The 18,630-nt window shown below is 34.9% G+C and overlaps 2 protein-coding genes across 7 annotated transcripts; one reads left to right on the top strand and one right to left on the bottom strand.

Annotated features, from left to right (window-relative positions):
• Window positions 1-479: 479 nt before the first annotated feature.
• Window positions 480-4,077, bottom strand: LOC111001785 (ras-related protein Rab-24). 2 transcript variants are annotated; one of them, XM_045633200.1, is made up of 5 exons: window positions 3,698-4,077; window positions 2,386-2,474; window positions 2,029-2,155; window positions 1,796-1,939; window positions 480-1,477 (listed from the first exon to the last, which is right to left on the bottom strand). In XM_045633200.1, exons 1-5 carry the CDS (start codon window positions 3,809-3,811, stop codon window positions 1,457-1,459), a joined length of 495 nt encoding a protein of 164 aa, XP_045489156.1. In that variant the 5' UTR covers window positions 3,812-4,077; the 3' UTR covers window positions 480-1,456. The 2 variants fall into 2 exon arrangements, with proteins under 2 accessions (XP_045489156.1, XP_022127488.2); XM_022271796.2 differs by having other exon boundaries at window positions 1,792-1,939; window positions 3,698-4,076.
• Window positions 4,078-6,006: 1,929 nt separating this feature from the next.
• On the top strand, window positions 6,007-18,600 carry LOC111001784 (zinc finger protein 135). 5 transcript variants are annotated; one of them, XM_022271791.2, is made up of 16 exons: window positions 6,007-6,418; window positions 7,673-7,801; window positions 7,967-8,071; window positions 9,343-9,450; window positions 10,260-10,400; window positions 10,728-10,775; window positions 12,031-12,116; window positions 12,194-12,275; window positions 12,384-12,461; window positions 12,858-12,949; window positions 13,383-13,512; window positions 13,585-13,674; window positions 14,689-14,830; window positions 15,035-15,238; window positions 15,315-15,750; window positions 15,841-18,600. In XM_022271791.2, the coding sequence occupies exons 2-16, from the start codon at window positions 7,678-7,680 to the stop codon at window positions 15,916-15,918; spliced, it is 1,944 nt and encodes a 647-aa protein (XP_022127483.1). In that variant the 5' UTR covers window positions 6,007-6,418; window positions 7,673-7,677; the 3' UTR covers window positions 15,919-18,600. The 5 variants fall into 5 exon arrangements, with proteins under 5 accessions (XP_022127483.1, XP_022127486.1, XP_022127484.1 ...); XM_022271794.2 differs by having other exon boundaries at window positions 10,725-10,775; window positions 13,398-13,512; XM_022271792.2 differs by having other exon boundaries at window positions 10,725-10,775; window positions 13,389-13,512.
• The last annotated feature ends 30 nt before the right edge of the window (window positions 18,601-18,630 follow it).

Genomic DNA, 18,630 nt, shown 5'->3' with positions numbered 1-18,630 from the left:
CTTATTCTATTAGTCATATACATGCTGTGCCATATGTGAGACTAGGCATTTAATTACGATGCATGACTATGTTCTTTCCTAAAGCGGCAAGTTATTAAGTGCACAACATTTGAGATGAGATCCTAGATTGGGTTCCCGGCGAAACATAAATTGCCTTGAAATATCATTCACCAAGTTTACCTTTGAACCGAACTTAACTTTTTTCGATATTTAATTTTGTAATTTTATCAAAACAAATTCCAAGACCAAGGTAAGGTCAATCAACCCTCAAATGTCATATAAATGCTTAAACGTGTCTTTAAAAATGATAAACTAAATTGAATTAAACAATTTAGTACCTAAAGCATTTATGAAAAGATCTACGTCGTGCAATTTTGTTGACCACAGATATCGAATCCGTTGTCCAAATAAACATAACCAATTGAAGCTACGTTTGTAAGGTATGGTTTGTATTTGACTTTGAATAAAAAAAATACGTATTTGTTAAATAATATATTTCGATATATTTACTTTATACATAAAAGGTGACAATTAACAAAAAAATAATGTTTAAGCATATTTGGGTTTTGTCAAATTGCTTAATTATGCTATGTGTATACACACATAATACGTCATACGTAATAAAATGTGGAGAATTGTCTTTGCATAGAAAGCATTATCAAGGCTTTACTGATCCTAAATTAAATACATTTGGTAGTTGAGATCTTGAATATAAAAATAGTTTTTTGATCAGTCTCAAATATTGAAACTATATTAAAATGTACCTGTATTCGACAATAAGTCAAATAGTGAAAAGCTACTGAAATATAACAGCATATTATTTATTTTTATTCATTAACCACATTTGCTTTAGCCAGTTACATTTTAAGTAACCATGTATTTAAAAGTCTGCTTGAGAATAATAATCTATGAATTATTTATTTTACATATGACAGTGCTCCACGTTTTAAGATACATTGTGGAGTAAATAGAACCCTTAATAATATTCAGTCAATTTTGTATTACATTCAGTCAGGTAATAATGCGTCTAAATATATGTCTACATGGTGAATTCCTATATGACCAAAAGGTCAATAATGGGATTCTCAATTTTGAGGTTGTGACTTTGAATATAATTATAATATGAACACTCGGTTGGTGATGGAAGCATGGCGATAATACATAAGCACACATCAATGTGTCGTCAGTCACAGAAAGGTGATTGTTAAAGGAACCAAATAATTAAAAAAGCCAAGCACTGACAGAAGAGACAGACCAACGTCCCTCAACACTTTGACCACTCTAACGATTATATATATATATATGTGACGCGTTTTCTATTGCAGAAACATAGTTTATGTTTTTGTTTATTATCAGCAGAAACAGTACACTCTCTTTTTTTCATCTTCTTTTTGTAATTGTACTCTTGACTCTTCCACATTCTTCATCACATTAATATCTGTTACACAATCCTCTACTATCTTCTGGAATAACTCTTCTGTAAATAATAAAACATGCAAATTAAGTGTTTTAATAATGTGTTAATTAAATCTGAGTAAATTAAGTAACTTAAGTAAACCTTTAACTTATAGGTGTTACAGAAATCTTTAGTTTGAAGGCATTACATATTATGTGTTACTTCTTGGTGAGAATTGAATTTGAATTGAATAGAATTGAGCCTTGAATGTTTTGATTCCTCAGTAGAACTAAGTAAATTTTATAATAAGGTTTTTATTTTTTGATATTTTGAATTATTAAGAGCAATTTACAGAAAAAACTTACTAATCTTCTATGACATTCTGAAAATCTTACCGACATTCTCTCCAGTTTTGCTTGAGGTCAGACAGTGTCCATGTAGACCTTGGGAGTATGTATGTACTATATCTTCTGGAACCTCTCGCTGGACCTCATTGGAATCAAGTAGATCTTTTTTGGTACCACAGAGATATACTTTGCACTCCTGAAAAATCCCAAGTAGCAATTTGTATATAATTGAACAAATTGTATAAGCCCATGTTGGCCATACATAACTTTATTTTTATTTCTCACCTCTTCAACTGCCCTCAACTCTTGCAACCAATGCCGGAGTCGCGCCCAAGATTCGAGACAACACGGGTCATAGCATATAATCGCCGCATGCGCACCGCGGTAATACATACGTGTCATCGCTTCATAGCTGAAAGTTAAAGATTAGACAAGATGAGTTTCAATGTTGTAGTTGTTTAACAATTGATTAGCAGTATTTTTCTTGCCAGAGTTATAGTTTAAGCTATAGTTTTGAATGTTAAACTTCAGTCTGTGCCAAATTTCTGTATCTGTTAAGTGAGATTATTTTTCTAATCAACCTTCTGTGTTTGAGACATTTTTTTTGAGTTTTGAGGAAGAAATAGACAGCAAAATAATTACCGTTCACTACCTGCGGTGTCCCATATTCCAACATTGAATGGCTTTCCATTAACATATATTGTTTTGGCACAGAAAGCTGCCCCGATTGTCTGAAATAAGAGAGAAACATATTTAATTTGTAGCTAGAAGAGCTTAATATTGGCAATGGTCTTTTTTGGAAAAGCTCTCACCCACTCACAAATAAAATCAAAAATAATTTATTCATGTATGTAATATAATGGACACTTATAAATATCAAAAAAGAAATATACATTGAATGCTTATAATTTTACATTTTCTGCCAGTTCTCAAATCAAGGGAGTAGAACGGAAAAGCAAACTGGCAATAAACTCTCCGACACTCTTTTTAACCGCCACAGTATGCACACATTGATTAAGTCTGAAAAATGTAATGCTTTAAAGATTGAAATTTAAAAGTTGAAATCCTTGACGTAGCAAGCTAAATTTAAAACAATGTATTCACTAAATGTGCTGCTCAGTCAGTGCATATGATAATTAGGGCATTTTCAGTTTACTCTTTTCATACTGTAGTCCAATAATATAATAAGTAGCTTAATAATAATAATAAGAATTGTCAAGTTGAATATGCTTCAAGGTAGCAAGTATAAGACCAGTTCCATTTATAAGTAGGATGACCCTAGTAAATTATAATCATTAACACAGCAATATGGATGAATTGCCTTGAATCATTATTGCATATATGAACAGCATTTTAAAATAAAAAAAAATTAAAAGATTTTACTTAAAATCATGTAGTAGAAGTATTGGTTAATGATTATGAATTATGATTATATTTAAAAAACATTTTTAGAAGTTCTGTAAATTATTTATTCTGCAATTGTGTGAGTACTTCAGATAATCATGAAACATCCCTACACCAATGAGCTATTTTATGTATTTATTATAACAAGTACCTTGATGACCCAGTCTTGCTCTGTATTTTTTTTTAATTGTGTTTTTTTTTAAAGTTTATTTAAGTACTAATAACATAGTAATTAAATGATGAAATATGAATTTTATTTTTCAATCTTACCAACAGAATAATAAAAAAATATGAGCTGGTTATTTAAAGAAAAAAATCCATCATCATTCCTAGATCTAGATCTAGCTAGATCGATTTATCTCTCCCGAAACCCCTACTAAATTTCATGAAAATCGTTGGAGCCGATTCCGAGATTCCAATTATATATACAAGAATTGCTCGTTTAAAGATATAAGATAAGATATCACAATATCGTAGAAGGCGTTTAAATCTTCGTAATTGTAGATCTTAAGACAAAAATAGACTTAGATTAATTAGGAAAAGTACATACGTTTTGGTATGGCGTTGATGCATTAAATCGACAATTCACAAATCTTATTACTAAACTAGTCTTCCCAACATGTTCACTGCCTAATAACACTATCTTAAAATCACATCGACTCATTGTGCTTATAATATGAATTTGACTAAAACTTCATTGTTTTCAGTAACATTGCCTTAATGTTTTATTTGAGGTATTCTAATAAATATAACAAATTAATACTGTTAATTTAACCGTTTTATAACAGTACAATCTTATACATTTACATTACGTTATTTTATCAGACAGATAGATGGGATATAAATTATAATTTATATTCTTAAAATTCTGTCTCAAAATTTAAGAAAAATACAGAAATCTCAAGTCACCGTCACAGATCAAGTAATAGAATGGTAATGACTAATCACTAATGGTGGTAACGGTCTGCAGTCAACAAAAGTCAGAATTTGTAAGTGACGGTTAATAATGATTGTGTTACTACAGTAAAAATATAGTAGGAAATAGAGAGACCACAATCGAAGCCTTTTATAAATGTGACGAATACCTAAATGATCCTTATCCTTGGGATTGATTTGCTCCAGTTCAAACAATTTGTATTAAAAACTTGGCGATTGAAAAGAGTGGCGGAAAGTTTCTTGCCAGTTCTTCTTACCCGCTCTACGCCCTTGCCTTGCGAACTGGTGGTAAATGTAAATTTACGATTAATTTAATTTGTTTTTCTTGACGTTCATAAGTGTACATGTTTACCTAAATGAATAAAGATATTATGACTTATGAATAAATTTGATGCCGTCTTAATTTTACCTGCTAAACCAGAATCAGTGACCATCATCAGTTGGAATCAGTGATTCCAACACCTACATAATGTAGAGAACATTCTGTAGGTGTCACTCAGCTGGTCAGGTAATCAAGGTCCTACCGTCGGCGTCCTATTTCAAATACCCATAAAGTTTTTGTTGTAAGCTCGGTCTGAGAGGTAGTTTTTCAATAGGGACTTGATAATTTGAATTTAGTTTGTTGTCACAAAAAAAACCGAGAACTTTAGAGATCTATGGTATAACGCACACAGATGTAATACTCCAGATTGTGATACCACAGAACTATAAGTGTTCTGTATAGTGCAGCCTACAGACCTGCATTGTCACTGGATACATTATTCACGGACTCTAAATTTTTTTATCGAAAACAATAACTACAACTTAATGTAATTTTCACGTTGTTATACTAATAGTAATTTCTGCAAAAATACGTGGCAGGGAGCAATTCACAATATATTTATACCAATATTTTAATTATTACTTTGTAGGGTAAGAAAGTTGAAAATACTGTATTCTTTATTTTATCCTACAAACGAATAACAAAATAAATACCAAATAAAAGATACAAATTTTATGTATTGGAAACTAACATAACATCGATTTAAAGACATGTTCGATGTGTCAATGAACCCAGTTAATATGAAAAGATCGGGTCATTAATAAATATAATAAAATATGTAGTTAAAAATTGAAAATTTTAACGGCATTCTATGAAATTATTGGGTTTAAATTATGAAATACGAATAATAGCGCAAAATATAAGAACCAAATTAATGTCAAAAAATTAGATTAGTTTATCTGAAAGATATTTGAATTAAATTATCCTACAAATTGCATATTAAAAACTATTTTCAAAATTTATTCGAACCTCTATCAGTATAACATTACATTATATTATTATCGTTAAGTCTAGATCAATAAAAACGTGAGCGAGAGAATAAACAATCTAGCAAGGTGAAACCGCACAAAAGGAGTAACCTCGTCATACTACGCGATAACAGGCATGTTATCAAAGTTGAAGTAATAATACAATGCCAACTCAGCGGCCGACCTACCTATAACTATTGCCTTTTCACACTGCTTGCACCAATGCTTACCTTTCCCACACCCAGTTAAATGTTGCTGGTTTAGGCCTAAAATTAAAATATTATTGATAAGAATATGAAGTTAATATTTAATAAGATTGTCCCACAAATAAACACAATTTTTAATAGTATGGTACTTAGTTTATTAATTAGTTTTTGTGTGTGTTTGCTAAATGTAATATAATGCGACTAAATTGTAGTATCTCTACAATTTGACGTCTAGTACAACATACCGTAACATTAAGATAATATTATGGGCCTTATTGCATAGACTTAAGGTATACATTTCAATACTAGTATTTAAGTGTATATAACCTTCTTGATAACATAAAAATAATGTCACGTCTTTAAATCTAGTTGTGTTTACTGCTAATGTTGCCATCATCAAAATAATATTGTCTTTTTCACTCTTCTCCAAGGCAGTCGCATCACCTTCTTTCTGAAGTAATGGACGTTGAGACAGTTTTTAGGTTTTGCGAATTTTGTTTATACCTTCGTGAATCGCGCTTGTAAACTTTTGTTATTACTTTTAAAATCTTTCCCTTAACATAATTATGTAGTGCGCGTATTAAATATCGTCTGTTTTATTGCGGAACACTAGTTTTCCCTATCGTTTGTGCCTTCAACCATTTTATGCCAATTGATTTTGTGCTACCTAACAATTTTCCATAGATTTTATTGTTTTGAACAAGTTTATTTGCTGTTATATCTTACTTTCGAGTAATGACAATCGATTATAAGTATTAATGTGCAAGTTTTGTTAAGTCATATACGGTGTATAGAACTTTATATGTGTTTTTCATAATAAAATGGACTCTATGCTTTTGGTGAGTATAATTTTATAGGTTCGATAAGAAAAGTAATTACTTAGTACTGTATTTAACTTACGTTTATTATTATATAGTCGATATCATTCTTCGTCTATGTAATAACACTAACTGCTTAATGGATTATCTAGTTGTTGTATATTGGCCATATTAAAAGACACAGTAGTAAAAAGCTTCAAAGAAAGTATTTGCAAAAGAAATGCTTGGTGCTGGTCTGCAATTCAGCTAATCTTCTCATTGTTGACTTTGTTTTAATTGTTTGTTTATCAAAATATTGTTGTAATTTTTTTATAAATATAAATTTAATAAAAGTTTTTAAGTAAAAAAAATATTCATCTACAAGAAATATTTACTTCTAAAGTGTAGAAAAATCTTTAACAACTACATGCACATCTAAACAACATTATTAGAAACCTAATTTAATGTCAACATTTCAATTAAAGTAATAATTTATATTATTATTTGTAAATAAAAAAAGGATATGTATTTAATTTTAAATTTAGCTTAAACACCTGTAAAAATATGTTGAAAATATAACATAGTCCATCAATGTGATAGAAATAAACAAACAAACCAGAAGTAATAAACAAATACAATTGGCTAATATTACAATTCTCAATATTGTGTAACTTTTATTATGTATATGTATGTGATAAACACCTGTTTATTATTTAGAAAATACTTATTATATAGATAACTTTTACAAATCTTTGTGATTATACATTAGTACAATAAATTTGTTATTAAATAACTATTATGTATCCCAGCACCTATATAACTAATGTAAGTCATATTTATTTTATTTATATGTATCAGTAAATTATATTTAACATTACATGAAATAATAAATTAAATATAAGAAGCTATTTAAATATAATAACTATATATAAGATAAATACTTTAGTAGGATTGGTCTGTCATATTGAATATGTTTCATATTGATTAAACCATACTAAGTTCCTATTCTAGTAGTGGAAAGTTAAGTCTAAGTTTAAGTGTAATATTATTGTAAATTCAATAAATTTTTATTTAATTTATTTTACACAGATCTACGATGCTGTAAATATATGTGCTATTTTACATATATTCCTACTAATACCTTTTATATTATCTGGTTCAAATTCAAACTATCTTAGTATGTGACTCTCTAGTTTATGTCCATTATTGTTAATTATTAAACTTGAAATTTATTACCTGAAAAAGTGCTAGGCAAATTTTATAGTATGTATTTACTTTACTCTTCTCATGTTCCAGTAACAATGGCACTGTGTGAAAGTCAATTAGGATCTATGATGCAGCTTCAGGATTCCCATGAGGGGACCAGCTCCCCTGACAAGAAGCCCAAGGTAGAATCAAATGGAGATATCTATGGATTGGATAAAGGTTAGTATTAAATTATCTCTAAATGTCTTAAATGTCCCTGTCCATCCATTAAAGATTATTTATTAATCTGGATATGGAAGATGTGTTAAACAACAATAATTGTTTGCTATTATGTCTATGTGCTTAAAACTTTTTGTAAATCAATAATATTGTTATTCATTTCAGTTCCTTCACTTCCACTAAGTGTGGACTATCGCTCCCCTGTGTCTCATTTTGTTCCACCGGCTGTGGAATTGTATGCGGCCAGACACAAACCTGAAATAAATATTGGTAAGTGATAACAAATATTATTTTTAGAAATATCATTTTAGGATTATGTTTTGAGTAGTTAATAAGAAAAACTTGTTAGTTGTATATGTAGTACAAACATGTTTGATGGTATGTTAGTATGTCAAATTGTTTACTTAAAGTTGTGCTGTTGTGTTAACTTAAAGATGCATTTAAATCCTTAAAAAATATTATATATTCTAGTATTGTCTTTGATTTTTATTTTAGATTTATGTGTGAAGCATGTTTATGTTTTATTAATTTTTTTTTATTTGTATATGAGCCATCATATTATCTGGAATCCTCAAATTTGCAATTATTCACATTTTGATTGCTTTATTTACTTTAGCAAAGCCACACTACAATTTATCTTTAGTCATGCTTAAAATGCTCACGGTTTGGGTTCCATCATGAGCTTTTTAATCTTATTTGTTTTAATAAATTTAAAAAAAAATTGTCTTGCTCAATTTCATGAATGTCCAGTTTTTAAAGAGGATAATCATATTTTTGAAAATTTTGATATTCTGATCATCAACTAATATTTCAGTATTGTCAGTATTTTCAATTGCAAAGACTATCTATCATCTCAAATCATATCAAATGGCAGATGACTAATAACACAAAAGGAAAATAAAAAAATAAAAAATTTATATTTTATTACTATATATAAACTTAATTTTTAATGAATCTGATTCATTATGACTATGGTATGTGAAATAGTTTTTTACTTTATAGTTAACGCTAAGTCTCGGTTCTGAATGTAAGTAATAATATAACATGAATCTGAAACGTGAAACAGATTTTGACAAGTAGTTAGTTTGCACTCAAGTGAAGAACAGATGAAGACATTTTAAGTTGCCTTTGGAACTTATATGGTGGTAGCTTTATTGTAGCAGTATTTTTTATTATCTAGGCGCATATATGTGCTTTTTGCTGACTATTTTTCTTATATAAAAAGGGGTATATCACTGTGAATTTTATTTATGTTCTGAGCATGTGTGTTTGTGGAAGGGGAAAAAAGGTTAGTTAACAGAAGAATGTATTCAAAATAGTTGTTTAGTGGATATGCAATGTTGCATTTATCATTTCAATTTAGTTATTATCTCTCTCACATAACTTGCAACCGTGAGCGGTATGAAATGTGAGAGAGAACAATCGATAAACATGTTCTCTGTAGAATCAATGTTAGATTAAAAAACCTTTTATTTAGTAAATTCGTAGTAGATAGACGCGGTAGATAGATGCATGATTTGTTCGCTTTTTTTTCGCGTTAGTTGCGCCGGCGACGCCCGTCAAGCGTAAACGCGGTCGGCCAAGGATCGATAAGACCAGCCCCGAGTACTTGGCCAATTTGGCCGCCAGGAAACAGGCCAGGGAGATGGGTATGTATGCTTGTAGGATTTCGCTTTCGATGACTGAATGAAGAGAATGGTGCTAATTCCTGGAATTTGTCTACGAAATTGTATTTTATTCTTACTATGACGCTGTAAATTTCTTCATATTGTTAAGTTTGAGTTTCTAAATGAAACCTAATTAACAAGAAAACAGTTTTGACCTCAAAAGTTATATTTAGCCCACGAGATATAAATAGAATAAAGGGAATTTTAACAGAACTTGAGTTTCGTAATTACTCGGTTTTAATTTGTTTATTTTGATCTGCAATTATTCGTTGACATCAGAATAAGCACCATTTGATAGACAGTGTAGTGAGTAGTTTTGTTATTTTTATATGCTATTTCAAACTGCTTCTTTTTTAGCTCCCTTCAAGTTTTTGTAATTGTTAACTGAAGTGAAATTTCTAACACCGCGTGGCCAAATTTGTTGGATATGCTGTTGGCTATAGAAGTTGCGCTTCTGTGCACTGCCTAGATTGATTGCCATAGATTACACTAAACACTCTTCAATGGCTGAATCCAGCACTCGTATCATACGAATAGTGTGTGTTTTAGTTTAAAGTGAAAGATTAACCAGTGTTTTTGCATTGTTTTGTGTCTTGACGTTGGTTTTGATCTCATTTATGGCTAAACGCGAAAACTTATTTAAAAATATCAGAATCTTAAAGTTAATACAGACTAGGCTTTTCGTTTTTCACGCTTGTAGTGATTTATCTTCTCAAATATTAAGCTTACGTCTTGTAGCTCTTATTTTATTTTTATTACAACATTTTAATCGTTTAATTCCATTGTTGCAGCCGCAGTTATGTCCGTAAATAGCAACAGCAATAGCAATAGCAATAGTCAGGGCGACTCGGGTGAGAAGAGAAAGAGAGGGAGACCGCGCGTCGACAAGACGAGTCCGGAATATCTCGCGAGGAAAAGGGCTAGGGAGCTGGGTTGGTATCGTTTCATCTGATCATCGTATTCTTGAAATCTCTTTCAAATGGCAAACGTTAAACCTCCTTCGTTAATCTCTTGGCTCGCTGGTCACTGACATAACTGCGCCGAACACGATTTTCATTTCTTATTTGTGTGTGTATTTTTTTCGTTTTTAAGTTTTAATATAAACAAATGCTTGAATCGCGGAGAGTGGAGAATGTCGTTCGTTTGGGTCGCAGATGACTCGTTTTACACTCTTTTCGATTCTGGTTGCGCTTCAATATTCTTTGTTTTATTATTTTAGTATTTATTTTGAGTCTATATAAAATAATTTTTTCCAGAAGCATTGGAACGGAAAGCGAAAAAAGAATTCAGAAGGAGGAACACGGCAGGTAAGATTATTGGGTAATACAATGACAATTTATCTTTGTTCAAATCCTTAATTTACTGTGCAAAGCGCTATCCTTTGCATACTCTATACTGAAATGTAAAAGCTGTAAAATAAAAATACAAAATTATATGCCATTTTTAATGTATATATGTACCACTGCACTAAATTACTCAAACATAATCTGCTTTTGAATAATTTGCTTGGATTGAAGGACTAAAACCAATACTTTACTGATGATGTGATTGATTTGTCTGTAGTTCAGTGCCAATATACCGTATCGTATATACCATATGTCTCGAGATCGATCCTAAATGGATATTAAAATCCAGTAAAAACGATATTATTATTTGGTATCTTTGTCCTAAGCGAAATCCAAAAGCTCGTTGGCGTCGCGGGTCAAAAAGACCAATCATAGTAAAATGGGGGGGGTGAGGAAATTGGGGGAGAGAACCCCCTCGAAGGTGGTGAGGAAAAGTGATGTGGTTGTGCGGAGGAATTCGAAATTTATTAAAAGAAAAGGTAACCTTTAGTGCATGGATATCATGGTGTTGAAAGCTTCGCCCGGACTGTTAGTAGAATCGTTTTTTTTGTAGATTTCTCTTCTAGGCAAATGTGCTTTTTCATTAGTCGTGGATGTTACTACAATAAATAAAGTCGTTCTATTAGATATTTGTTATATTATTTATTTCGTAATCCTACAGCTAACATAAATTATAAGTGACACAATACAATTATCCTAAAGATATAGCCAGATACTAAATACTGTTATGTTAATTTAGTCAGAAACAAAATTAAAAAGAAGAGGGCAAGCAATAAGCTTCATAGGAATAATGAATTTAAGTAATGGAGGCATCATTTCTTAAATAAGCATGTTTTAGATAGTTTTTTATAAACGGTTACAATGTAGTTAAAGTTAACGAGTGCATGATAAGTGGATTCTTTTTTAAACTCTGTTATAGTTTTTGAGGCTTAAATTATAATTTGCTTAGTCTACCATTTTTGATCGTTAGTAGGAGAATGTCTCTATGTTTTTAGAAATATGTTTTAATGTGTAAAATTCCGGAACAATATTATTATATAAGAAACCAATATTGAAATCGGTAAAATGTTTACTCTATTTATTACGAGTACGTACTTGAAACATGCGCACGTAACATTGGACGGAGGAGGTATTATATGAATATTTTATATTTTTGTGTAAAAGGATTTCTTGATGACAATTTGCATTTTTCAATGCGAGAGTTTATTTCGTACAGATTCCGCCGCTTCTTCGTCGGCGGGAGAATCCACGCCCAGAGTGAAAAGAAAATACACGAAACGGACGCCCACTAAGAAAGATGGGGTGAGCTTTTGTTTCATTCGGAAGCTTCTGCCTCATTAACTGAGGGCTTTTTTAATGTATTTGATTTGATCTTCCAGAATTCCTCGACGGATAGGGTGAAAGGAAAGAGAGGCAGACCCAGGAAGACCGATCAGACGAACAGGAATCCACAGGAAGGAAGTGAGTTTTTGAAACTGTTGCTTCTTCAGCGGGTCAAAGATCGCGCAATCGTGCAAATGAAATTAATGACTGATATTTCTGGACAATCAGTTTTACATTTGTTTCCAGAAATACGTGTTCGCAACAATCTGATGCCACTAAACGCTGAGCCCATTCCGGTCGACAGCGATGACGAACCAGATTTGGGTATGTTTATATGTATGCCTTAACTTTCATCCCGGAAATCAAATTGAACACTAATTGTAGGCAAACGAGTGATGTCAACATTTTGGCTTTTTATCAGTCAGCGATGAAGCCATTTCGCACAGGAGGAAATTCGGTTATTTCTTCTGTATTATGTTTACCGAAACTTCAAATAGTAATTCTTTTGCCCCGTGAGTGAATCGAGGAGCTCTGCGCTAATAATTATACAAAATGATCTTCTAGTTTGTCTGAATGAACAAACGAGCCAAATAATATGCGAAATGTGCAAAACTAGTTTGGATTTATTTAAATTATTTCTCTCATATACTCATATAGAGATAATATTCTAATTTAAAATTGAATTGACATTATATGTTATGGTTTAATTATTTTAATTAGGATCTCCGAGTCAAGCGTCTGATTCGTTGAGTCTGGATGAGAATCTTCGTGCCTTGAGACACATACATGAGAAATACGCCAACATTGATAAGGTATGTTTCATTAAAAAAATATAATAGAAATATTCTATATTCTATGGACAATATTGATATTAAGAAAAGATTTGGTCATCGCAGTGTTATAATATAGCCTTGCACCCTAGCTGACTAGCAATGGTACCTTCTGCTTAGTCAGCATTTCCCACCGAGTGTTGAGACGATATTTCAAATATGAAATCGGTTCGGTATCATCTTTCATGTCATTTTAATATTTCGTATAGAAGTCAAGTATTAATTATTATTAATTAATTATTAATTATCCTGAACTCATTTTCCATTTTCTCGAATCACAGTATTTCGTCTCATTTATTTCGTATATCATACTTGTAGGGGAGCAGAGGCCACGCCCGCTGATCAAACAGAAATCTCGGCGAAAAAGTACTGGTCGAATATGTATCGTGTTCTGACGTAATAATAATGATAACAGACGAAGCTTTTGCAGGACGATTTGTACGAAGCTCACCTCTTAGCTGCGAACTTCAAGAAGCCGCCGTCGGACCAAGTTCGGCGGCTGACGAGGGAAGACGACGACGTGCTCTCCGTTCGGAGCTCGGAAGGTAGAATGTGCGAATGTGTGTTCGGGGATTGTAAGACAATCAGAAATCTATTTTAAAAATTACTTCATTCAGGCGGGGCGTCCGTCAAAGAATTGGAGACCAGAGTGGAAAAGTTGGAGGACAGTTCCAATTCAGGTTCCGGAAGCAGCAGTTCCGGTTCTGGTGAGTTTACCTTTTTTAACTTAGTCGTTTCTTCTCGTCACTCTCATGTCAATTCGAACTCTCTCTTCTTCCTCGGTCGGTAACCCCAATGTGTGCATAGTGATGGGGATTTCGGGCCGGCGCTTGCCGAGTACGGGCCTTTCTCCACTGCTTCGGTCCGACAATAATCGATCAGTAAAAATAAGCCAACCCGTCGCAACGGATGTAATAACGCAGGGCTTTATTAACATTCATCGGCTTTAAGTTTCACAATAAGACCTGCATTTAATCCTACTTTTTTAATATTGAGAAGAGTCCTGCCTTTTATCGCCAACAAAATGCTAGTTCAAGATGAAAGAGAGTTTCGTTTTAAATTAAAACGGAACTCTCTTTCATCTTCTTTCGTCTCTTTCATCTCATTAAAACTTTTAATATTTTGTTCTTATAATCATCTCTATTGTTTTATCCCAGAGGCAAGAACGTTTTCCACACATTCTATCAATGTAAATAAATCGTATGGAAATATTTTTTTCTGAACCTAAACTCGAAACAAACGTACACAATACACAGGATGGATGCGTGGTGCCAGGGTTGCCAACTCCTACAAAATGTTCCCCCTAGGACCCAATCAAAGAATGTCGATCAAAAACCACTAAAGATTTTGTTGTACATTTGGTTTGAGAGGTAATTTCAAATATGATGATCGGTAATTAACGTTTGTCGGACCGGAGCAATGGAGAAGCGGCCTACGTGTGGATGAGGATCTCGTCGCGATCCTTGCATCTTTTGGCTACGGTGTGACCGACCGCCCTTAAGGGTCCACGGCATTCTCAACCTCCGCCTCCAGCACCACATTTGCTTAGCTCATGTGGACCTAAACGTGTCAAAGGATCTGTTGCCATTCACAGAAGCTGGCATCATTGCGTGGGGTGATGCAACTAACATTTGGGAGTTTTGGTTTTTGCTCTGTTTCACGTTTTTTCTGCAAATTTGAACTTAAGTAACAATATATCTATTTGCGCGTACCGATCACAGGCAGTTCCAGTTCCGGCTCCAGTTCGTCATCCAGCTCGGATAGTTCCAGTTCTAGCAGCTCGGAGAGCGAAGGAGAAGAGGAAAAGGGAGAAGAGAAGGAGCCCGCGACGCTCGACTCCATCGAGAACACCATTGACGATAGGTGAGAGTGAAAAAAACGTCTTGCGATGTAAATAATGTAGTTTTGGTCAAAGATCAATAAGTACTCTTTGGTCTCTCTTGAGGCGACTGTTTTTTTAGTGTATGTATTTACTGTGTAACATTCTGTGACATCTTAAAGTGAATTAATTGGATTAAGCGTTGTCTACAGACAAAGGAAAATATATTTGAATGAGTGACGTTTTAGATCGTTCGGCGCCTGGTCCTACGGCCAATCCGCCCAATCCGGGACCAACTCCGACTCCGGGTCCGATTCGGATCCCGAGAGGAGCGGCATCTCGGGGCCGATTCCCGCCCAAGACGAGATAAGCGAGAGCGAGAACGAGTCGGCCGATAAGAGTTTCCAATGTCACATCTGCAAGAAGTGGTACTCCACGCGGGTGACGCTCAAGTGAGTATGCCGTCGCTTTCGTCGGTCTTGGCTCCGGAGATTCGCAGCGCTCACGCGGAAGAAACTCTCTTCGCAGGATCCACCGACGCGGCCACCAGTCGCGCGGGGGCGGAGGCCGGTCGCGCGCGCGGTCCTCGGACAAGTACGAGTGCGACTGCTGCAGCGCCACCTTCGCCCGGAAGGAGAAGCTGTGGGAGCACCGGGCGGACGCGCACCGCGGCGCGATGACGGTGCGCTGCGAGGTGTGCCGCAAGTGCTTCGAGGACGAGGCCGAGCTGGCGCGGCACGACGCGTCGCACTCGGCGGACGAGCGCGCCGGCCGCTGCTCGCTGTGCGGCGCGCAGTTCCCGCGCTACGAGCAGCTGCGGCGCCACGCGGCGACCGCGCACCCGGCGCCGGCGCGGCTGCCGCACGCCTGCGCGCAGTGCGGCAAGCGCTTCTCGCACGCGCACTCGCTCACGCGCCACACGCACAACCACGCCAAGCAGCTCTACCGCTGCGTCGTCTGCAAGGTGCGTCTTCGCCCCTCGGCCCCTCGGCCCCTCGGCCCCACGGCCCCGCCCGGACTCTAATGGTTATTAATGGCTCTTCCTCGATTGCAGGCCTCGTTCGCGCGCGCGGACCAGCTGGCCCAGCATTTGAACAGTCACCTCGCCAACTACAAGCGCCTCAAGCGATAGGCCTCCGCCCCTCTCGAATGCTGCGACCCGCTGAGATCCCCACGGTACGGTATCTCGTGTCGTCTCTAGTCTGATTGGTCTGATTCGTTTTGATTTCGACGTTTTCCTTTCGGTCCCATTTAAACAAAAAACAAATATATATTATACCTTAATATTTTTTAATGTATATTTCTGTGTTTACATCCGATTGATTGTAAAAAAGGTATTTTAGCTTTATTGGAATTGTGAATTGTGTTACCAAATGAACCAAAAGTTCGTGAACATTAAAATGTAATTTGACCGAGTCGAAAAAGGTCGGAATCTTTGTGTTGGATCCGTTCGCTTGGATCTTAGCGTCTCGCGATCCCTGTACAGTGGACGTTTTGTGCGTTTTCCGAAGGCGTGTCGATCCCGAATGTTTACAAACGTATTTATTTCGACGGCGAACATGTATACAGGGTGAATAAATTTTATTGTTTGTGCTGAATAGGAAACGGTTTCGAAAAACGCATAGGCGTCTCTAGATTATGATGTTTGAAGTTTTAGTGTAAGTTCGTGTTATTAAGCTGTTATATAGGCGGGTTATAAACGGGCAGATTTAGGCCTTTTTAGACTGTTTTGACTATACGGGCTGTCTCTATTAGGGAATACATCTCTTTATAGAAATTTCATATCAATGTCTCGGCTTCTTTCTAAACTACGCTTCGTCTAAAATGAACACCTGTATAGTCCAAATATGTTACGGTGAGATAGTGAAGCTGGGATTTGCAAAATGTTCCTAAATGCGATACGACTGATATTCGTTTGTGTAACAAAGTGCGACGCGTAAACAAAATTGTATGTATGTAGCGAGAATTATTGTGTCAAAATCTTGAACTCGAAATTTATTGTTACCGAGCTTTGCGCTGCAGGCTTTAAACAGTCGAAACCAGAAGACGATAAATATTCGTTATACTTAGCGTTGACCAAAGTGAGCCTTGTCTAACACCAAGTTTTATAGAAGTAGTAAATTACAGATAAATGTCAGTTTCACTATCCACTCTTAGGTTAAGTCACACGACCCGACGTTTTTAGCTTATTCGATGTTCGCCTGGAAACGAATGCGCACTGTAACATCGTTTGTAGTTAGGCAAATGTGTATTAGTGAAATGCGGGAAATAATACAGGCCTGACGCCTTCGTTCGTATACGTACGAAATCAGCTCACGAACGCATCCACTCTCCATACAGCTCGTATCTCTGAAGTGTTCTTTCTATTTCTATCGTGAAATCATGACGTCGCATTCGGGTCTGTAGCCTTGAATTATTACATAAATTATATGTATTGTATATAAAATATATCGAATTATGTTACAGTACGCGATCGCTTTTGGGAACTCAACTCGGCTATTGACGATAACAAACATTAAATGGTCACAAACATACATATATTTTATGGCTGATAGTTTTTCTAAGATGACCTGCCTCCGTTGAGTCGCTGGTTTCGGTTAAGGCCAAGTACCGAATGAGATGTGACTCGGAAATGACTGAAATCGTTTCTTAACTTTAGAATTGAATTAGTCCCATGGGAACCTAGAATCTCATGTGGAATTTTTACATATCTTTTACAATGTGGCAGTAGCCGGGTTGGGCATTTGGAATATCGACACACTAGTCCCATGAAGTTAGACGGTTTAATATGGGATATCCTTTGCAAGTAGGTAGAGAACGCGATGCGGGAGCGTATTTAGATTTTTGAAGTGCCTCGCACTGAATACCGTTCGTGACTCGGTCGCGTCAATCGATACGCGTGAAGATGTATTTTGTATGTAGATTTCTATTGATTTTATCCAAAGACTTGGTGAAAAAGAGAACGTTATGAACTTTTTGAATAGAGAGACCGAACTATATTTACATACGTTCGTGTGCGTACGCGCGTTAAATTGCGTTTACGCACGAAAACTCTCGAAGATCGACTTTAATAGGACGGTAGGTGTTTTGTCTCAATTTTTACGAATGTATGAAAAGGGACAGAAAATGTCTGTATGTGTTTTGGATATCGAATCATTGTTAGCGAGTGCTATGAGTGAGAGAGAAGTGAGTTGCGAGAAATTGATGTATTTAAATATAATTTCATTGTTATATAATCTTTAAAGTTATTTTATAATTATGAATTATTTTAGAGTAAGTTTACGCGTTCGCTGCGCGGGAAGTGTCTGGAGTCGCTCGGATGAATCGAATCCCGAACGCCTTGGCAAAGATATTTTTTGCATTTTTTATACTGGGCTTCAACAATTTGAGCGTCTCCAAACGTTTACCACGAAGCGTGGTTAGATTTAAGTTTTGTTATTTTAAAGTACGTTCTGCAGATTTTCCCGCTGAAAGGTGGATTTTTCATTTGACGGGTCTGATATAATTTATTTTTACATAATTTTTATAATATGTCTTTAAACAGAATTTTGATATATGTTTGAGAATTAATTCTATCGACATCTATTATATAATGTATTTAATTGATAGACACCGCGGGAATATCCTTCTATTTTTGTTGCCGCGAAGTGTATTTTTATTTTACAAATCTAAATACGCTCTGTGGGACGTTCGGCGCGCGGGAACGACGCGATTTTGGCGCGTTTTTCTCGAAGTAACGGGTGGAGTGCAAGTTGAGTTTTTTCACAGACACAATATTATTAATATTATATTAAATATAGAGTTTTATTTAAAATTGTCTTTCATTTCACAATAACGAGACCGC

The sequence above is a fragment of the Pieris rapae genome, chromosome 22 (assembly GCF_905147795.1).
Source record: "Pieris rapae chromosome 22, ilPieRapa1.1, whole genome shotgun sequence".
In the NCBI taxonomy this organism is placed as follows: Eukaryota; Metazoa; Arthropoda; class Insecta; order Lepidoptera; family Pieridae; genus Pieris; species Pieris rapae.
Note: the sequence above shows the minus strand (reverse complement) of the source record. Positions and strands in the feature narration are given on the sequence as shown.

Bases quoted from the DNA above. Each gene is read 5' to 3' on its own strand.
- LOC111001785 (XM_022271796.2), bottom strand. From the start codon at position 3,811: ATGAGTCGATGTGATTTTAAGATAGTGTTATTAGGCAGTGAACATGTT. The intron at 2,156-2,385 runs GTAATTATTTTG...TTTAACTTTCAG, and splicing joins GACACCGCAGGTAGTGAACG to CTATGAAGCGATGACACGTA. The intron at 1,478-1,791 runs GTAAGATTTTCA...TATTATTTACAG, and splicing joins CAAAACTGGAGAGAATGTCG to AAGAGTTATTCCAGAAGATA.
- LOC111001784 (XM_022271790.2), top strand. From the start codon at position 7,678: ATGGCACTGTGTGAAAGTCAATTAGGATCTATGATGCAGCTTCAGGAT. The intron at 7,802-7,966 runs GTTAGTATTAAA...TATTCATTTCAG, and splicing joins TATCTATGGATTGGATAAAG to TTCCTTCACTTCCACTAAGT. The intron at 13,513-13,584 runs GTAGAATGTGCG...TACTTCATTCAG, and splicing joins CTCCGTTCGGAGCTCGGAAG to GCGGGGCGTCCGTCAAAGAA.